This window comes from Bombus affinis, unplaced genomic scaffold (genome assembly GCF_024516045.1).
Source record: "Bombus affinis isolate iyBomAffi1 unplaced genomic scaffold, iyBomAffi1.2 ctg00000702.1, whole genome shotgun sequence".
NCBI lineage: Eukaryota > Metazoa > Arthropoda > Insecta > Hymenoptera > Apidae > Bombus > Bombus affinis.
Window position 1 is genome coordinate 27,406 of NW_026109296.1, and position 13,968 is coordinate 41,373.

Sequence of the window (13,968 nt, forward strand, 5' to 3'; positions counted from 1 at the left end):
ATCAATCTTTAACGCTATCTTCCGCCTTGAATACTTTCCTCAGGCGTGGAAAATCTCACTGATCACCCTCATCCCTAAACCCGGTAAACCAATATATGAAACCAGCTCCTATCGCCCAATCAGTCTTTTACCTACACTGTCTAAACTATTCGAGAGGATGCTCACGAATCGTCTCCTTCCACTCCTAGAAGAATTGAAAACACTCCCAGATCACCAATTCGGCTTCCGAAAACAACACTCAACAGTAGAGCAAATCCACCGCATAACCCACATGATCAGCCAAACCCTTGAAAAGAAAAAATACTGCTCAGCGGTATTCCTAGACATCCAACAGGCATTCGACAAAGTATGGCATGAAGGGCTACTCTACAAGCTTAAAAAGATCCTACCCCACCCATACTACACCATCTTAAAATCCTACCTAACCAACAGACAATTCATAGTTAAATGCCTAGGCGCCACTTCCGCAACATTCCCAATAGAATCCGACATACCCCAAGGTAGTGTCCTCGGACCCCTACTGTTCTCCATCTACACTGCCGACTTACCTATATCAAACGAGGTAACAATAGCAACATTTGCCGACGACACAGCACTATTAGCTACCCACGCAGACCCGGCAATTGCCTCATCCACTCTCCAGCGAAGTCTCGACTCCATGGAAAAGTGGTTCGAAAAATGAGGCTTCAAAATAAACGAAAAAAATCCTCTCATGTAACCTTCACGCTCCGAAAACAAACCTGCCCCCAGGTCACCATTAACAACACAATAATCCCAAGCAAGGACTCCGTAAGATACCTGGGCATGACCCTGGACAGGAGGCTAACTTGGAAAAAACATATCTCAGAAAAAACAAAGCAACTAAAGGAAAAACTAAGAAAATTCTATTGGCTCACGGGCCGACGCTCCAAGCTAAACATACAGAACAAAATAACCCTCTACAAGGCCGTAATAAAACCTGTCTGGACCTACGGAATCCAACTATGGGGAACAGCAAGTAATTCCAACATTGAAATACTCCAACGCTTCCAATCGAAAACGCTAAGATCCCTATCAAATGCACCCTGGTATCTTACCAACGAAACAATCCACCGTGACCTCAAGATACCTACAGTCAAAGATGAAATACACAAGTCCAGAAGCAGATATGACACAAGAGTCAACAACCACCACAACCCACTAGTCACCCAACTACTGGACACGACGGACCGATCTACATTTATCATATTTTATATAAAATTAGAAGGGACCTTTAAAAAATTGCATGCAACAACACACTTACAGGTACTCTTGAATTAGTTTTTCTACATGTCTGATTATGTCTTTATATGTGTATGTCAATTCAAATTTATTTTCTTAAAAGTCCCTTAATGAAAAACTAACACTTCATACTAACTTAGAACTTTTGAGTTCTTAGAATATTCTGATTTAGTCACTGGCTGTACCATAAATTCATTTACAGATATTATATTTCCACCAAGAGCTAGGTTTATTATGAGCCTTCCTGCATCATCATCGAATCCTTCTATTTGACCATAATTATTACCTTGTTTTCCAGCTATAATTTTCACAAATGTTCCTTTCTCGATTTTAACTTCTTCCTCTTCTTTTTTGGAATCTGTATTTTTCTTCTGCAATGCTACTTTGTCTGCTCCAAGACCCATACCTTTTGGTCGTAATTCTGGTATGACAGCTGCTACTAATCTGTAATAGTTAGAATAAACGATTGTGAAATAAAAAATGATGTTCTCTGTTTACTTTCCAATAAGTGATGTATTAAACACATATAATTAATTTAATCTAGAATAAAATTCATACTTTTCATTTCAACCAATTCCCTTTCATGGTTGCCATCCCATTCCCTGTAACATTGCTACACCAAAAGCATCAATAGGAATTTTTTCATAATCTTGTAACGTAGACTGAAGAATAAAAAACAATATTTATAATATGCAAATGTAATACATCTGTGCATTGCACATCAATATGTTGATAACGTACCTGTTCTTTGCCTCTTAATGATTCATCTTCTACTAAAGGTAAAGTTAAATCATTTGTTTTAGTTTCATGTTCATTCTTTGACTTAAGTTCCTCAATGATTTCTTCCGCCGCTTGCTCTTCTAAAGTAACAACTTTATTTTCACTATCTTCAACTGGCTCTTTCTTTATTGATATTATTGGCGATGTTTTTCCATTAGATAGCTTTGATTTTGCCTCGTTAACACTAGCGTCTCCTACCTTTTCCTTATCTGCCTTCGGAAGGAAAATGTCTGCATCTATTTTATTAACAATTCTATCATGCCAGGTTTTTGAACCTAGTAATGGAATAATTAGAGATTCATCTTTTCTTTCTTCCTCATTGAAATAAAAAATTGTTTTCAAATATATATATTCCGCTATTGGTGATTTTTATAGGTTAGGTTGAGGTTATATGTTTCTTGATTATAAATTTTACTTTTTGAACTCACCCTATTACTTTAATACCTTTTTCATTAAGGCATTCAATGTAATCAACTTTCTTTTTTTCTTGTGGAATAGCATTTTTTCTTAATAGATTTCTTAATAGATTTTGCAAAACCGAAGGAAATCTTCTTTCCTTCTTCTGCTGGTTTGTTTGTTATTTTAACACTGACTTATAGATCAATACACATGTATATACTAGACATAAAGATTGATGTCACTTGAAACTATGTGCATGAATCTAATATCTTATTATACTTTATTAATCTACTCACAATTACTTGCACATTACTAAAATTTCATTCCGACAATATATCAAGCGCCTGAATAAGTGACATTAAAGTAAACATATATGAGAGAGGAAATAAGAAGAACTGACGCCTATGGTTTTCTATGTTACAGAGCTAGTGCTGCACCATACGGCCAAATGCCGAAAGTGGCTAGGATATCCCAGAGAGAGTAGTGCTGCACCATGCAGTCAAATGCCGAAGGTGGCTTATGCTAGTATATATCTGTCTATACGTTTCAATCAGAAAATCGATATTATGTGTTCATGTGAAAGTTCACATTTCCTTAGGAGCTGTATTTTGATAGATTTAAGCTTCTAATGGAGCATTTTAAACGTATAGAGTATACTATGAAGTAGAGTGCGGATCATTTTATATTCATAGAAAATTTGAATGTATGGAAATGTACCAAATGCTCATGATATGCAAAAATATGCAAAATATTCAAAGTAAACCAATCATCAAAAAGTTTAAAAGGTGAAACAAATTTCTTTAATAACACCTAGATTAATTTTTATTTGTTAACGATCTACATTCTACTACGCTTTTAATTCTACCCTAGTTTATGCACCATAGCGCATGACAGCGCTATTATGTCCTTTACAATTTATTCAAGATCATTCTATTTTCAGATCAGACTCTCTATTTTTCTTTTTGCATCCTGCAAATTACCGTATAGTGATGTAAAACGAAAGCTATTGCTCGTTAAAATTTGACGTACTTTTGTTTTCATGAAAATATGCATATGTTGAATTAAATAAACTAAACTATTGATAATCACATTGAAAGTATATATATTTATATATAACTTAGATTTCACAGATTTGGATTCGATATTGAAGTACTTCTTATGTATTAACGAAGAAGATAAAACATACTAATACAAGCATAATTCAACTGAGCGATTATGATAATGTTAATGCGCATCTCCGAACGTGCAGAGGATAAATGAGCAGGTAAGTTGCTCCCATCACTTTCTCCTTTGTTTCATGCAACTGTAACTCTTAGAATGTAATGTATAAATGTATATAACTATCCTTAACCGCATTGACGAAATGATGATAGACACAATTACTTGTTTGTCAGTTGAAGATCTTTTCTTTCCTCTTACTACATATTTATGTACTCTTAACTTGTCTTTTTAGCAATACTATCGCTCGTTTGTTCTACAGTTTTCAGAATTCTACCTTTTAGCGTTCTACACACGATCGGAGCGTAAATGTGCCCGTAGTCTGCCTGTTCCTATAAGCTACTTTAAACGATCATCTTTGATTGTGTTGGCTCGTAGATCATAGAGGAAGCCATTTACCTATCTTTCGGAACAAGAACTACAGTTAAAAACAGCGACCAATTGAGAACGGTAGTTAAGTCCGCGAGTAGAGGGGTGAGCGTGTTTTAGCGGCGACAACAGCACACGGTATGCAGATACGAAGCCGGGGTAAACCGGCAAGCCGTAGTTCACGGACCGTAGTAAGCGTGGTAACTCTGAACAGTCAACGACATTTGAAAGCCGGCCGCGCTCTGGAATTCAGGTAAATTTACCTCTTTTTCGTCTTAAATTTTCATTGACATTTCTCTGCTTATAGATTATTATACGGTTAGAAATGACATATTTTTGGAGATATCGAGGAATGGTACTTTTAAGTAATTTTGATTTTCATCACTCATAAATTGAACCGAGGAAATTCCATCAATTTATTTACCGGCTGTTAAAAAGTTTTAATGAAATGGGACAAATGGTAATTAGTTGCGAAAATAAGGACAGTTGTGCCAGAGTTACAGTGTTTGCCTTTAATTTCAATTAACTGTACAGCCTGAACGTGGAGATTTTGTTCCTATGTAAATGATGAGATATACGACACACTGGACTGGTTTCTCGATAGTTAACATCTAAATGGTTAAATTAGGGAATGCTTTAACAAAGTTGATTCAAACATTTGATGAAAAACCCATAATTTACCTTTCTTAGAAATAGTCTTATACTCTTACATATCTTTTATACATTTTTCTTATATATAGAAATCTAACATTTATCAAATATGTGACAATTTCTGCTGCAATCAAACATCTTATTTACTCTACGTAATGAAGCTAAGTTTAATTAACTTTCCTCAGTATCTTACATCACCAGTCACGCTCTCGATCCCGCTAGCTAGGCAATAAATCATCAAAAGTCGAGTTACAATTACGTTCTTATCCTACTTCAGAGCCCCTCACCTATCCGTTATCCAATTTCCTCTTCGAAATCCCATCGTGAAACCGACAATTAACTACTGTTCATCAGCATACGTACAGTTGACGGAATCGACATAATGAGACAGCGGAGTTAAATGTTAAAAAGTTTGCATATTTTATAATTTGAATGGCGTAAGGGAAAATAAGATGTTTGATTCGCCTAAGATCGTTTCATCCTGTATGGCACCAACATTTCATAAAATATTATATAACACAATTTGGAAAACAGGGTTGAGAATCATAGTGGTGTAAGTTAGGCCATTGCCAGTTTTCATCAAATAATCTTCTGTGTTTATTACCGTAAAAATAGATTACATCTGTTCAAACCGTGGAAACAGAAATGGTAGAGAATAAAGTTACGACTTAATCGGTTCTGAAACCAAAGGGAAGATATGTTTTAGAGTAAAAATGAATTCAAACATTCGGAATTACGACTTAAACCACTACGACATTGAATTTGTCGTATGAAACCTACGCGTTGGGGAACGTGTTGAGGATGTCCCGAAACGTAGTTACAAATTAAGACAGGTCCGCGAGGCTAACTGTAAAAGAGCGAGCGTAACTGTGCGGAGTCGATGTTAACGGAGAAGATCTTCCTGCCGAAGATTTGTTCCGCTATGTCTAGACGTTCTATCCTTTGTTTCCTCGTTGCATTTTTTTACTTTCATTTTATCGCCACGAACAATGTTGCTCGTCGTGCTCTTAACCGTGCAACAGTCGGACAAAAACCCGTTCTACCTCGTATATAGCGTTCTGTTCGACACGGCCCACGAACTTACGGACAGATTTTTCGCGATTAAAAGAACAAGATAAGACAATTTCACGGTGATCTCATTGTTGTATATGTATACGGAAGTCCCATGGTTGTCGAAGTTTGTGCAGTAATTCTTCTTTCTCTTTCTCTTTTAATTATCGTTTTTTGCAGAAGAATGACCGTGGTGTAGAACATGATTGATGTTGATGGTGTAGTAATGGGCGGTGATGCTTCAAACGTATATAATACACTTGAGTTGTATCAAGCATGTTTTTACAACTTTGAGTCGGTTTTACGTGTTCTCATGTTATTGTAACGATTAAGTTACCATAAATATAGCAGTTTTCCCAATGGATCCACGCGTCGAGAGAAGCCATATCACGTAAAACATACATTTCCGTATAATGTTGTACAAATAACAGTCTAAGAAGAGTAAACACTCTTTATTACGATCATACATGTATATTGAAAATATAGCGATCGTTGCAACGTTATGAAAAATTATTGCAATGAAAAATTTTGACGGTGGATACGTATCGTTAGCAGATGATTCACAAGTTTCGAATCGTCTGACGGTACTGGTGCGTTGAACTTTCAGTGGTTGCGCGCGTACGCGTGTCGAGTCGAATTCTAGTTCGATTTCGCTATGGTAAATGTAATCGAGTGAACAATCGCGCTACCGGGTCTACGCGTATTCCGGAACTCGGCGCATAATGCCGCGGAAACGGGCATTACAGGTCATTCAGAAGTTACGTCTCATAAATTAAAATACATAGAAGAATGGCAATTACATTCTCCTTTTTATTATTTATATTCTATTATTAGAACACGTATCATTTTTCAAAATTTTCCTTGCAATCTACAATTGTTTATGTTATCTTCCTATTGATCATCGACTTTGTCATTTGCATGTCTCATTTTCCTCGTGTTCGGCATTTCAATATCAGGGAACGAATTTGTATCTTCTACATGAAATCATCTCTTTAATTTCAGATAGACGAATATGCGGCTGCTTCTGTTCCAAATATCTCCGTTACTGTGCCTGTTGACGGAAATCGGCGCGGCTGGGATCGGTAAAGCATGGCAGATCCTGCCATACGCGACCGATTCCTGGAATCACCCATCATGGCCACGGCTCGACTCTTCCGCGTTCGAAGTTCGCAGCGTGAGCGGGATTGGTCATCTCAATCCCTTGTTTAATTGTTGATTTTTTTAAATCTTTGTTTATTAATTCCAGATTTTTTACATATTTTTTTTTTACATGATTTTCTTCCAGAATAAACGCTGAATTCTGATTGTAGGGTGGTACAGGCAAAAGTACCGATACGCGACGGTACGACATAGCCATGCATTATTACATTTTTTTTCTTTTTTTTTTTTTTAAGATTATTATTGTAACTTAAATTTAAGCCGCTGTTACGCTGTGCTTATGTGCGATATTTTAATTTATGTCCTGAAAGCCTGGACGCAAAAACAGGACAGTTCGTTAGCGTAGGAGGGAACTTCTTCGTTAGACTGAACTCTGTTGATTGACTATTGAAAGCGCAAAGCGTAATAAGTTATAGTAATTCTTTTGCACGAGATTAAATAATTCAAGAGCGTTATTTTTTAGTATTGATTATTTATTTTAAACATTGAAATTTACAATAAACATTTAGAATTTACAACAGAATTTGGCTAATAATTCAGTTGTATGAGAAAAATTTCAAGACAATTATCGATACATAATCCGACATCGCATTTTCTGCATTCTCTTATTTTTCTCACAAACAACACATTTTCTTCTCGATAATTAGATGCGACTGTCCTCGAAACAGGTAGACAATTATAACGAGACATTATTGGCATTTGCTTACTGCCGTTACTAAGGAATACATTCATATTTATCTCACATAAATGTAATAGTATTACTTCTACTTGATCGGAAAAATCGACAAACGCGTATATCTGTCCTTAGGCCATGCGGAATACTTGCAAAAAACGCATATATGTGTTCTGAGTCTACACCCATAGCTTTCGCCCGGCGCATATACGCGCCCATACATGCGTTAATAAGATAAGAGGAAATAAAAGACAGATTATCGATAAAATACACTAACACATATGTAATACGTGGATATATTACCACTCAGATTACACATATTATATATTATAAGGGAATACGTATACCACGTATACATATATGTAGAACGAACATTTCAAACTTGTTTATAGCGCGTGCGCACACATACATGCACGCACACGAACAATTTTTCGAACGATAATTATATTAATGATATATATTATGATAACCATTTATATTTTTTAAAATATGTTCTTATGGCATACATATTTATTCCGCGCTTTATATCTATCCACATCCGTGACTGTAGGTGACATTGTTTTTAACAATTTTGCTATTATTTCATAATTCTTTAATTCATATTTCAAAGTCGTAACAGATGTTTCTTTTTTTTCAAGTTTTTCCCACATTGGACTTATTTCTAGCAGCCATGCTTGCTTACAAAGCAATTTTATATCCGCGCAAGAATATTTTTCAGTAGATTTTATTATGTGGTTTACAATATCCATATTCTCTAATAACTGGTTGCTAAGGTATAATTTGAACATATCGAGTCGAGTAACTTCATTTGGTAATGATACGTATATTTTCTTTTCGAGGCGTCTGTGTAAAGCTGCATCAATGTCCCTAATAATATATTTACAATAAATATTATTGTTCTGTTATATTAATAATAACGAAGGAATATTCCGAACAACACAATAATTAAGATTAAGATAATGAATAATTATGATATTAAGATATTTTCTACTTAGAAAACATTGAAATAGCGTGATATACATACCAAGGGCAATTAGTTGCAGCCAAAAGAACTACATTAGAATTTTCGTTAGATACTAATCCATCCAATCTAGAAAGAAGTTCTGATCTGAATCTCTTTGCAGGTTCAGACAATGTACAGTTTACTCCTTTATTTGTGCCTATCCAGTCAATCTCGTCGATAAAAATAATTGTAGGCGAATAATTATAGGCAAGTTCAAATAAAACCTGTTCAGTTTAACAAATGTATTTATTATTTATTAAATATTATATTCAAAATTCCTTAAATTCATTGTTTCATCACGAACGTAATATCATTTCGTTTTCCAAACAACTATTCTATTTATATATGAATGACGACAAATAAAAACAAATCTTTTTAAACCTAGAATATCTTCTTCATAGACAAAGGAAATCAACTTACACGGATATACTTCTCGGAATCGCCTCTCCATTTGCTCACCAATGAGCTGGCCGTTATGTTAAAAAAGGTGCATTGGCATTCTGTTGCGACTGCCTTCGCCAACATCGTCTTCCCTATTTCGTAATTGATTGTAAACATGTACGGGAATGAAAGAAATACGAGTATCTTACCTGTACCAGGTGGTCCGTATAGCAGAATACCTTTCCAGGGAGAAAATGGGCCATTAAAAAAGATAGGGTACTTAAGGGGATACACAATGGCCTCCTTAATAGCAGATTTACATTCCTCTAGGCCTACAATGTTGTCCCAATATACATTTAATTTTGTCAGTATGATTTCCTGCGACAATACAAAGATGAAATGGCGCATAATCTCCGTATTAATTTCCGTAAGTGTTATGTAATTCGTTATTTAAAGCTTTACTGAAATCCCTGCGTCATTGATATACAGTGGATTGTTTATCGATAGGTATTTTATTTCTAAAAAGCTTTACAATACGTATATTAATCGAAAATAACTTACGCATGAAATGTCTTCAGCAATCTTCCGCAATTCCGGATTGTCTATATAAAGCTTCCGAGCCCGTTGCGATATCTTTGATTGCGTGGATTGTTCCATTGAGACGTTAAATAGCTCTTCTGATGAAGCTCCATCGCTTTCATTGGCGAAAATTGGTGTCACTGTCATTGCGAGATTAATATCATCCGTAGCGTCACCCGTCATCTTCTGTTGTACATTCCTCCCTTTCACAGACTCACTTCTCGTTTCTTTGCTAACAGATTTGACACGTTTTACTACTTCTTCGAAGATTGAATGATATTGTAATCGATACGTTGAATACGTTGAGAACGTTGAATAGTGTTAAATAATTTAAATTCTTACACTTTGTTCGCATTTGTCATTTCCCTCGTCTTTATTTCCTTTTCAGTTATTTTCTTGCACAATATAGGATATTTTTGGAATTTCATCTTGTAATAATTTTCATATTCTGTAAGAATAATTTCCAAATCGACGTTGTCGCAGACTCGATATTTCCGAGGTAGACGAGCTTCCCGGATTAATACATCGCTAATGTCTACATATCTAAAAAATATAATTTTTAATTCATTGAACAAATTTTATGCTATGAGTACACACTATACGATAATCATCAATTAACTGTTTTATTTCTAGGTAAGACAGACAAAAAGAATGTACTGTCTATTTATTATTATATAAATCCTCGGCGATAATATTTTGCCTTCTGCTTTTTAATTTCCAATTTTTAAAGTTTGAATTTATATATATTTTCATTTATAACTAGTTAATCTACGTTATCGATTGAGTTATTCTATAACTACTGAGTTACCGATGTCGATTTTCAAATTTTGGTTCCTTCCCCTCTTTCCGCACTAATTTCTATTTCGATTGGTCACCGATATTATTCGAAAAAATTGCAACTAAGAAGATATCTAAATTGCAATGTACTCACCCATTGCGTCCCAAATAATCACATATAAGGTACAATATGTTCCGATTACGTTCCGAAGTACGACTCTCCTCCTAATGCGACATTTATTTTTTTTATTATTAACAATAATTATTAATAATATAAAGATTTTCATGCAATTTTCTGTTACATTGCGAGTTTAATCAATTTGTTACACATAATTTTGTTATCTACCATCTTGATACGTGCAAAGATAAATCTTAATGATATATGATACAGCGTAAATGGTTATAAATAATTAATTATTGACAATAATTATAAGAATTATCGAAAGAAAAAATCATAGATACTATGTGCGAGTGTAAAATATCACAAAAAATGAACAACAATTGTGAAAAACGCAATATGGCAAATCAATGACAAAACACACTCATGACTGTCATGGAAGTTCCAAAGTCTAAAATCTAGAATATTCCTTACCTCTTTTCGCAAATTATAAGATATCTTATTTGTGGTACCTTGCAGCGATAAATCACCGTTCATTGTGATAGTTTTAAATGTGATAATGATATCCTTGTATTGACTATCGTTTTTCGATAGTTACGAGAATTTTCGTTTATTACTTTGAGACAATCCGTCACTTCCTTTCTCTTATAAAGTTTCCCTTCAACTCCGTTGAAAACTGAGCATCAAACAGGAGACGAACGATTTGTTGTCATGGCGATGTTGGTTCACGCATAAGCAGGGTGCGAATATAATGATGGAATAGTCGAGTCCTGTCTACTGTATAGTAAGATGGATGCGACATGGAAATAGAAAGAGAAGGCTGTATATAGGCATTTCCTGTCCTTGTTTAATCAGGCATGCACACTAGTGGACACTGACGGCGCTCGTTTACCGTTGTTACATATTTCCGGTACAAGTACGCGGGCATTAGAGAAGGACGGAACAGTCTCTCTCTTTAGCCCTATATCGCGTTTTTAGTTCGCTCACGCGCTCTGTACTTATATCTGTCGGACGCACGTCAGGATTGGGGGTGGGGGTGTTCGGTGAATCTTCGTTGGAATTAGCCATAGGTGCGGTGTAACAATGGTTGAGTTTATTGACACAAATTAAGGAGATTTACAGCGTCGATAGATAATCGCAAGGTTTCGATATTCGCGGCACTATGACAATGGTCTCGGCTCCGGCAACGTTTCCGCGGTCAACGGATACTGGACTTTACCCTTCGTTTGCGTCTAAGTTACACTATATGTTAGAGCACGGGGGCAATTATTTCGTATACGAAAGACAGGTCGATTACTGATGAGATCGCACTAGAGAGTGACTCTCCGTCGCGGTGACGCTGTCGAAGAAAACTATGATGGGTGTGCCTAAGGGCACGAGATCATCGGATTCGCGGAGAAAAGTCTTCGCTCGAAGGGTGAGGGAAATTGACGTTGCTGTTAATTGGTCAATTTCCATGTTGGTGGTTAGAGAAAGATATTAGCTGTCCTTGGGGAAAGTTGCTAGCGAGAAGCGTCGTTCGTGGAAGGATAGATTTCTCTTATCTTCCCGTAGTCGGGGCACAGGCCATTTGTCTATTTGAGAGACTTTGTGTAATTGAAATTTAATATTCGTAGCGGGTCCTCGCCCAGCTAAACATATACTGTGAAGATGCGTTGGCATCTGGCAATCGTCTTACCCGAAGGACAAAGTCTGCGTGTGGCGAGCCACGGGACAGAAATCGTTGAAATGTTTACCGTCGTGCCCCGTCCCAAGTATTTCTTTTAAGGAAAGCTATAGAGTTACTTCATGCCTCTGTTAGATAAAACGTTCATCCCTTGACCGCGACTACGTTCGGCGACCGGTTGTCACCTCGAGCCCGAGCTCACTATCATAAATTTCGAATAAGTACAGTCGGATCGAATTACAACAGTTTCTTAGTGCGGCTATGATGAAATCTGGATTACAGCGCTAAGGGGGTCCTCCCACCGCTCCAAAGGGGAGGCTCCGGTGTTCTTTCATCTCCGACATATCTATTACATTCCCACCATAAGCAGCGGCCGTGCCAGTGACTTACAAAAGTTTCGAACTCGCGGACGTTTAATCACGTTCCCTACTCCGAAAGGGTAAGTACAAAGTTGCTCGTCTCAGTACTCTTGTTAGAAGTTTTATCATATTTTTCATTTCGTGGCTACAAGTTTTTCCAGGAAATTCTTATCGTTTTACAAGGGCTGTGGGGCACAATGACGTCAGCTATCGATCATATACGCGAATTTGTTGTAAATTAATTAGGAGAATATCTGGAGTTCTTTATCGTTGTCAGCTGTAAAATATTAGAATTTTTCATTTATAATTGTCATATTTTCGACTCTTCCGTTGCCAAGACCATCTTGAAAGATTTTTGGTATGTTCCATCACCCTTGTTAAAAGTGTGCCCATTGGTTAGATATATTGATTTTAAAAACCAATACGTATATCAAGTTTATTATCTCACAGAAACAAAGAAATTCGTTTTATTAACGAATTTTCGATGTTTCTTCTCAATTTCCTTTAGTATCGAACGAAGAACATTATTTGATCAAACGTTTCATCGTTCAAGTAAGGTTCACCTTCTTTAATGTCAATGATTTTGAGATATGTTATTAAGCTCCAAATTCTAAGCAATCTTCTATATATGTACATATAATTGTGTATTATATATATATATAACATACGTATAATAGCCAAAGTTCAACTCCCAAGTATACGCAAAGCTTTTATTTTCAATTTATGCGATACCACTATGTTTCATGAATTTATTTGTTAACGGTATTGAAACAAATACCAAGCAGAGGACGAACTATCCGTGAACTGTTTTGCCAACGAGTACGCTTCCAATATTTTCTGTTTGAGAAAACACGATCTAAGGGGGGGGGGGGCAAAGCTTGATAATCTCGAAAGAATACAAGCATCAATTTCAAGCGCTTATAGGGAATCAAGCGGGCTTGTTAAGGTCGTAAGTTGGACAATTATCCCGTGTTAGGTTCAGTCAGCTTAGTCCTACACAAAATTGATCCAATCATGTGAAAACAAATGCATTCTGATTTTTGTCGCAGATATTTCTGGTCTACGCACTCCAGTGCCCACACAACAGTTATTTAAACAGCTGATTTTCCCCTATTCCAGAGCGACAACATCCCCTGATCTTTTACAACCATGAAGAACTCGTACTCGAAAATACTTGCAATGCTCATCTGCTTGCAGGTTATTTTTGTCACTTTCTTCCCGTCAGGGGCTGGTAAGTTGATACTGATTAATTATACCATCGAAATTCTATATAATGGCTACAAAAAATATTTGCATCATTACCCTCATTTCCTAACGAAGCGCGTCTTTTTACCAAGTTTTATATTTCATTTCATAGTATCAAATCTCTGTAGTTACACGAAAGTATTAAATGATAGGAAACTTGATATACACGAATTTAATTAATTAATAAGTTAGTCGTTATACAGCCATTATTATTTCATGTGAAATATTACAACGTCAAAAACTTAACGTTCTTGTACGTACAGTATTAATCACAAATTGTAA

The 13,968-nt window shown here is 36.0% G+C and overlaps 1 protein-coding gene and 2 long non-coding RNA genes across 5 annotated transcripts; 1 reads left to right on the top strand and 2 right to left on the bottom strand.

Annotated features, from left to right (window-relative positions):
• Positions 1 to 1,278: 1,278 nt before the first annotated feature.
• On the bottom strand, positions 1,279 to 2,900 carry LOC126928235 (uncharacterized). The gene is made up of 4 exons (XR_007716466.1): positions 2,736 to 2,900; positions 2,456 to 2,658; positions 1,819 to 2,347; positions 1,279 to 1,704 (listed from the first exon to the last, which is right to left on the bottom strand). It is a non-coding gene; the product is annotated as an uncharacterized LOC126928235 (long non-coding RNA).
• A 681-nt stretch (positions 2,901 to 3,581) lies between these two features.
• On the top strand, positions 3,582 to 8,397 carry LOC126928233 (uncharacterized). 3 transcript variants are annotated; one of them, XR_007716462.1, is made up of 4 exons: positions 3,582 to 3,703; positions 3,920 to 4,279; positions 4,334 to 4,486; positions 6,730 to 8,397. It is a non-coding gene; the product is annotated as an uncharacterized LOC126928233 (long non-coding RNA). The 3 variants fall into 3 exon arrangements; XR_007716463.1 differs by lacking the exon at positions 4,334 to 4,486; XR_007716461.1 differs by lacking the exon at positions 6,730 to 8,397 and having other exon boundaries at positions 4,334 to 5,274.
• LOC126928232 (katanin p60 ATPase-containing subunit A-like 2) lies at positions 7,839 to 10,006 on the bottom strand. Its single transcript, XM_050744062.1, has 6 exons — positions 9,864 to 10,006; positions 9,504 to 9,753; positions 9,152 to 9,320; positions 8,982 to 9,094; positions 8,583 to 8,785; positions 7,839 to 8,425 (listed from the first exon to the last, which is right to left on the bottom strand). Exons 1-6 carry the CDS (start codon positions 9,947 to 9,949, stop codon positions 8,041 to 8,043), a joined length of 1,206 nt encoding a protein of 401 aa, XP_050600019.1. The 5' UTR covers positions 9,950 to 10,006; the 3' UTR covers positions 7,839 to 8,040.
• Positions 10,007 to 13,968: the final 3,962 nt, after the last annotated feature.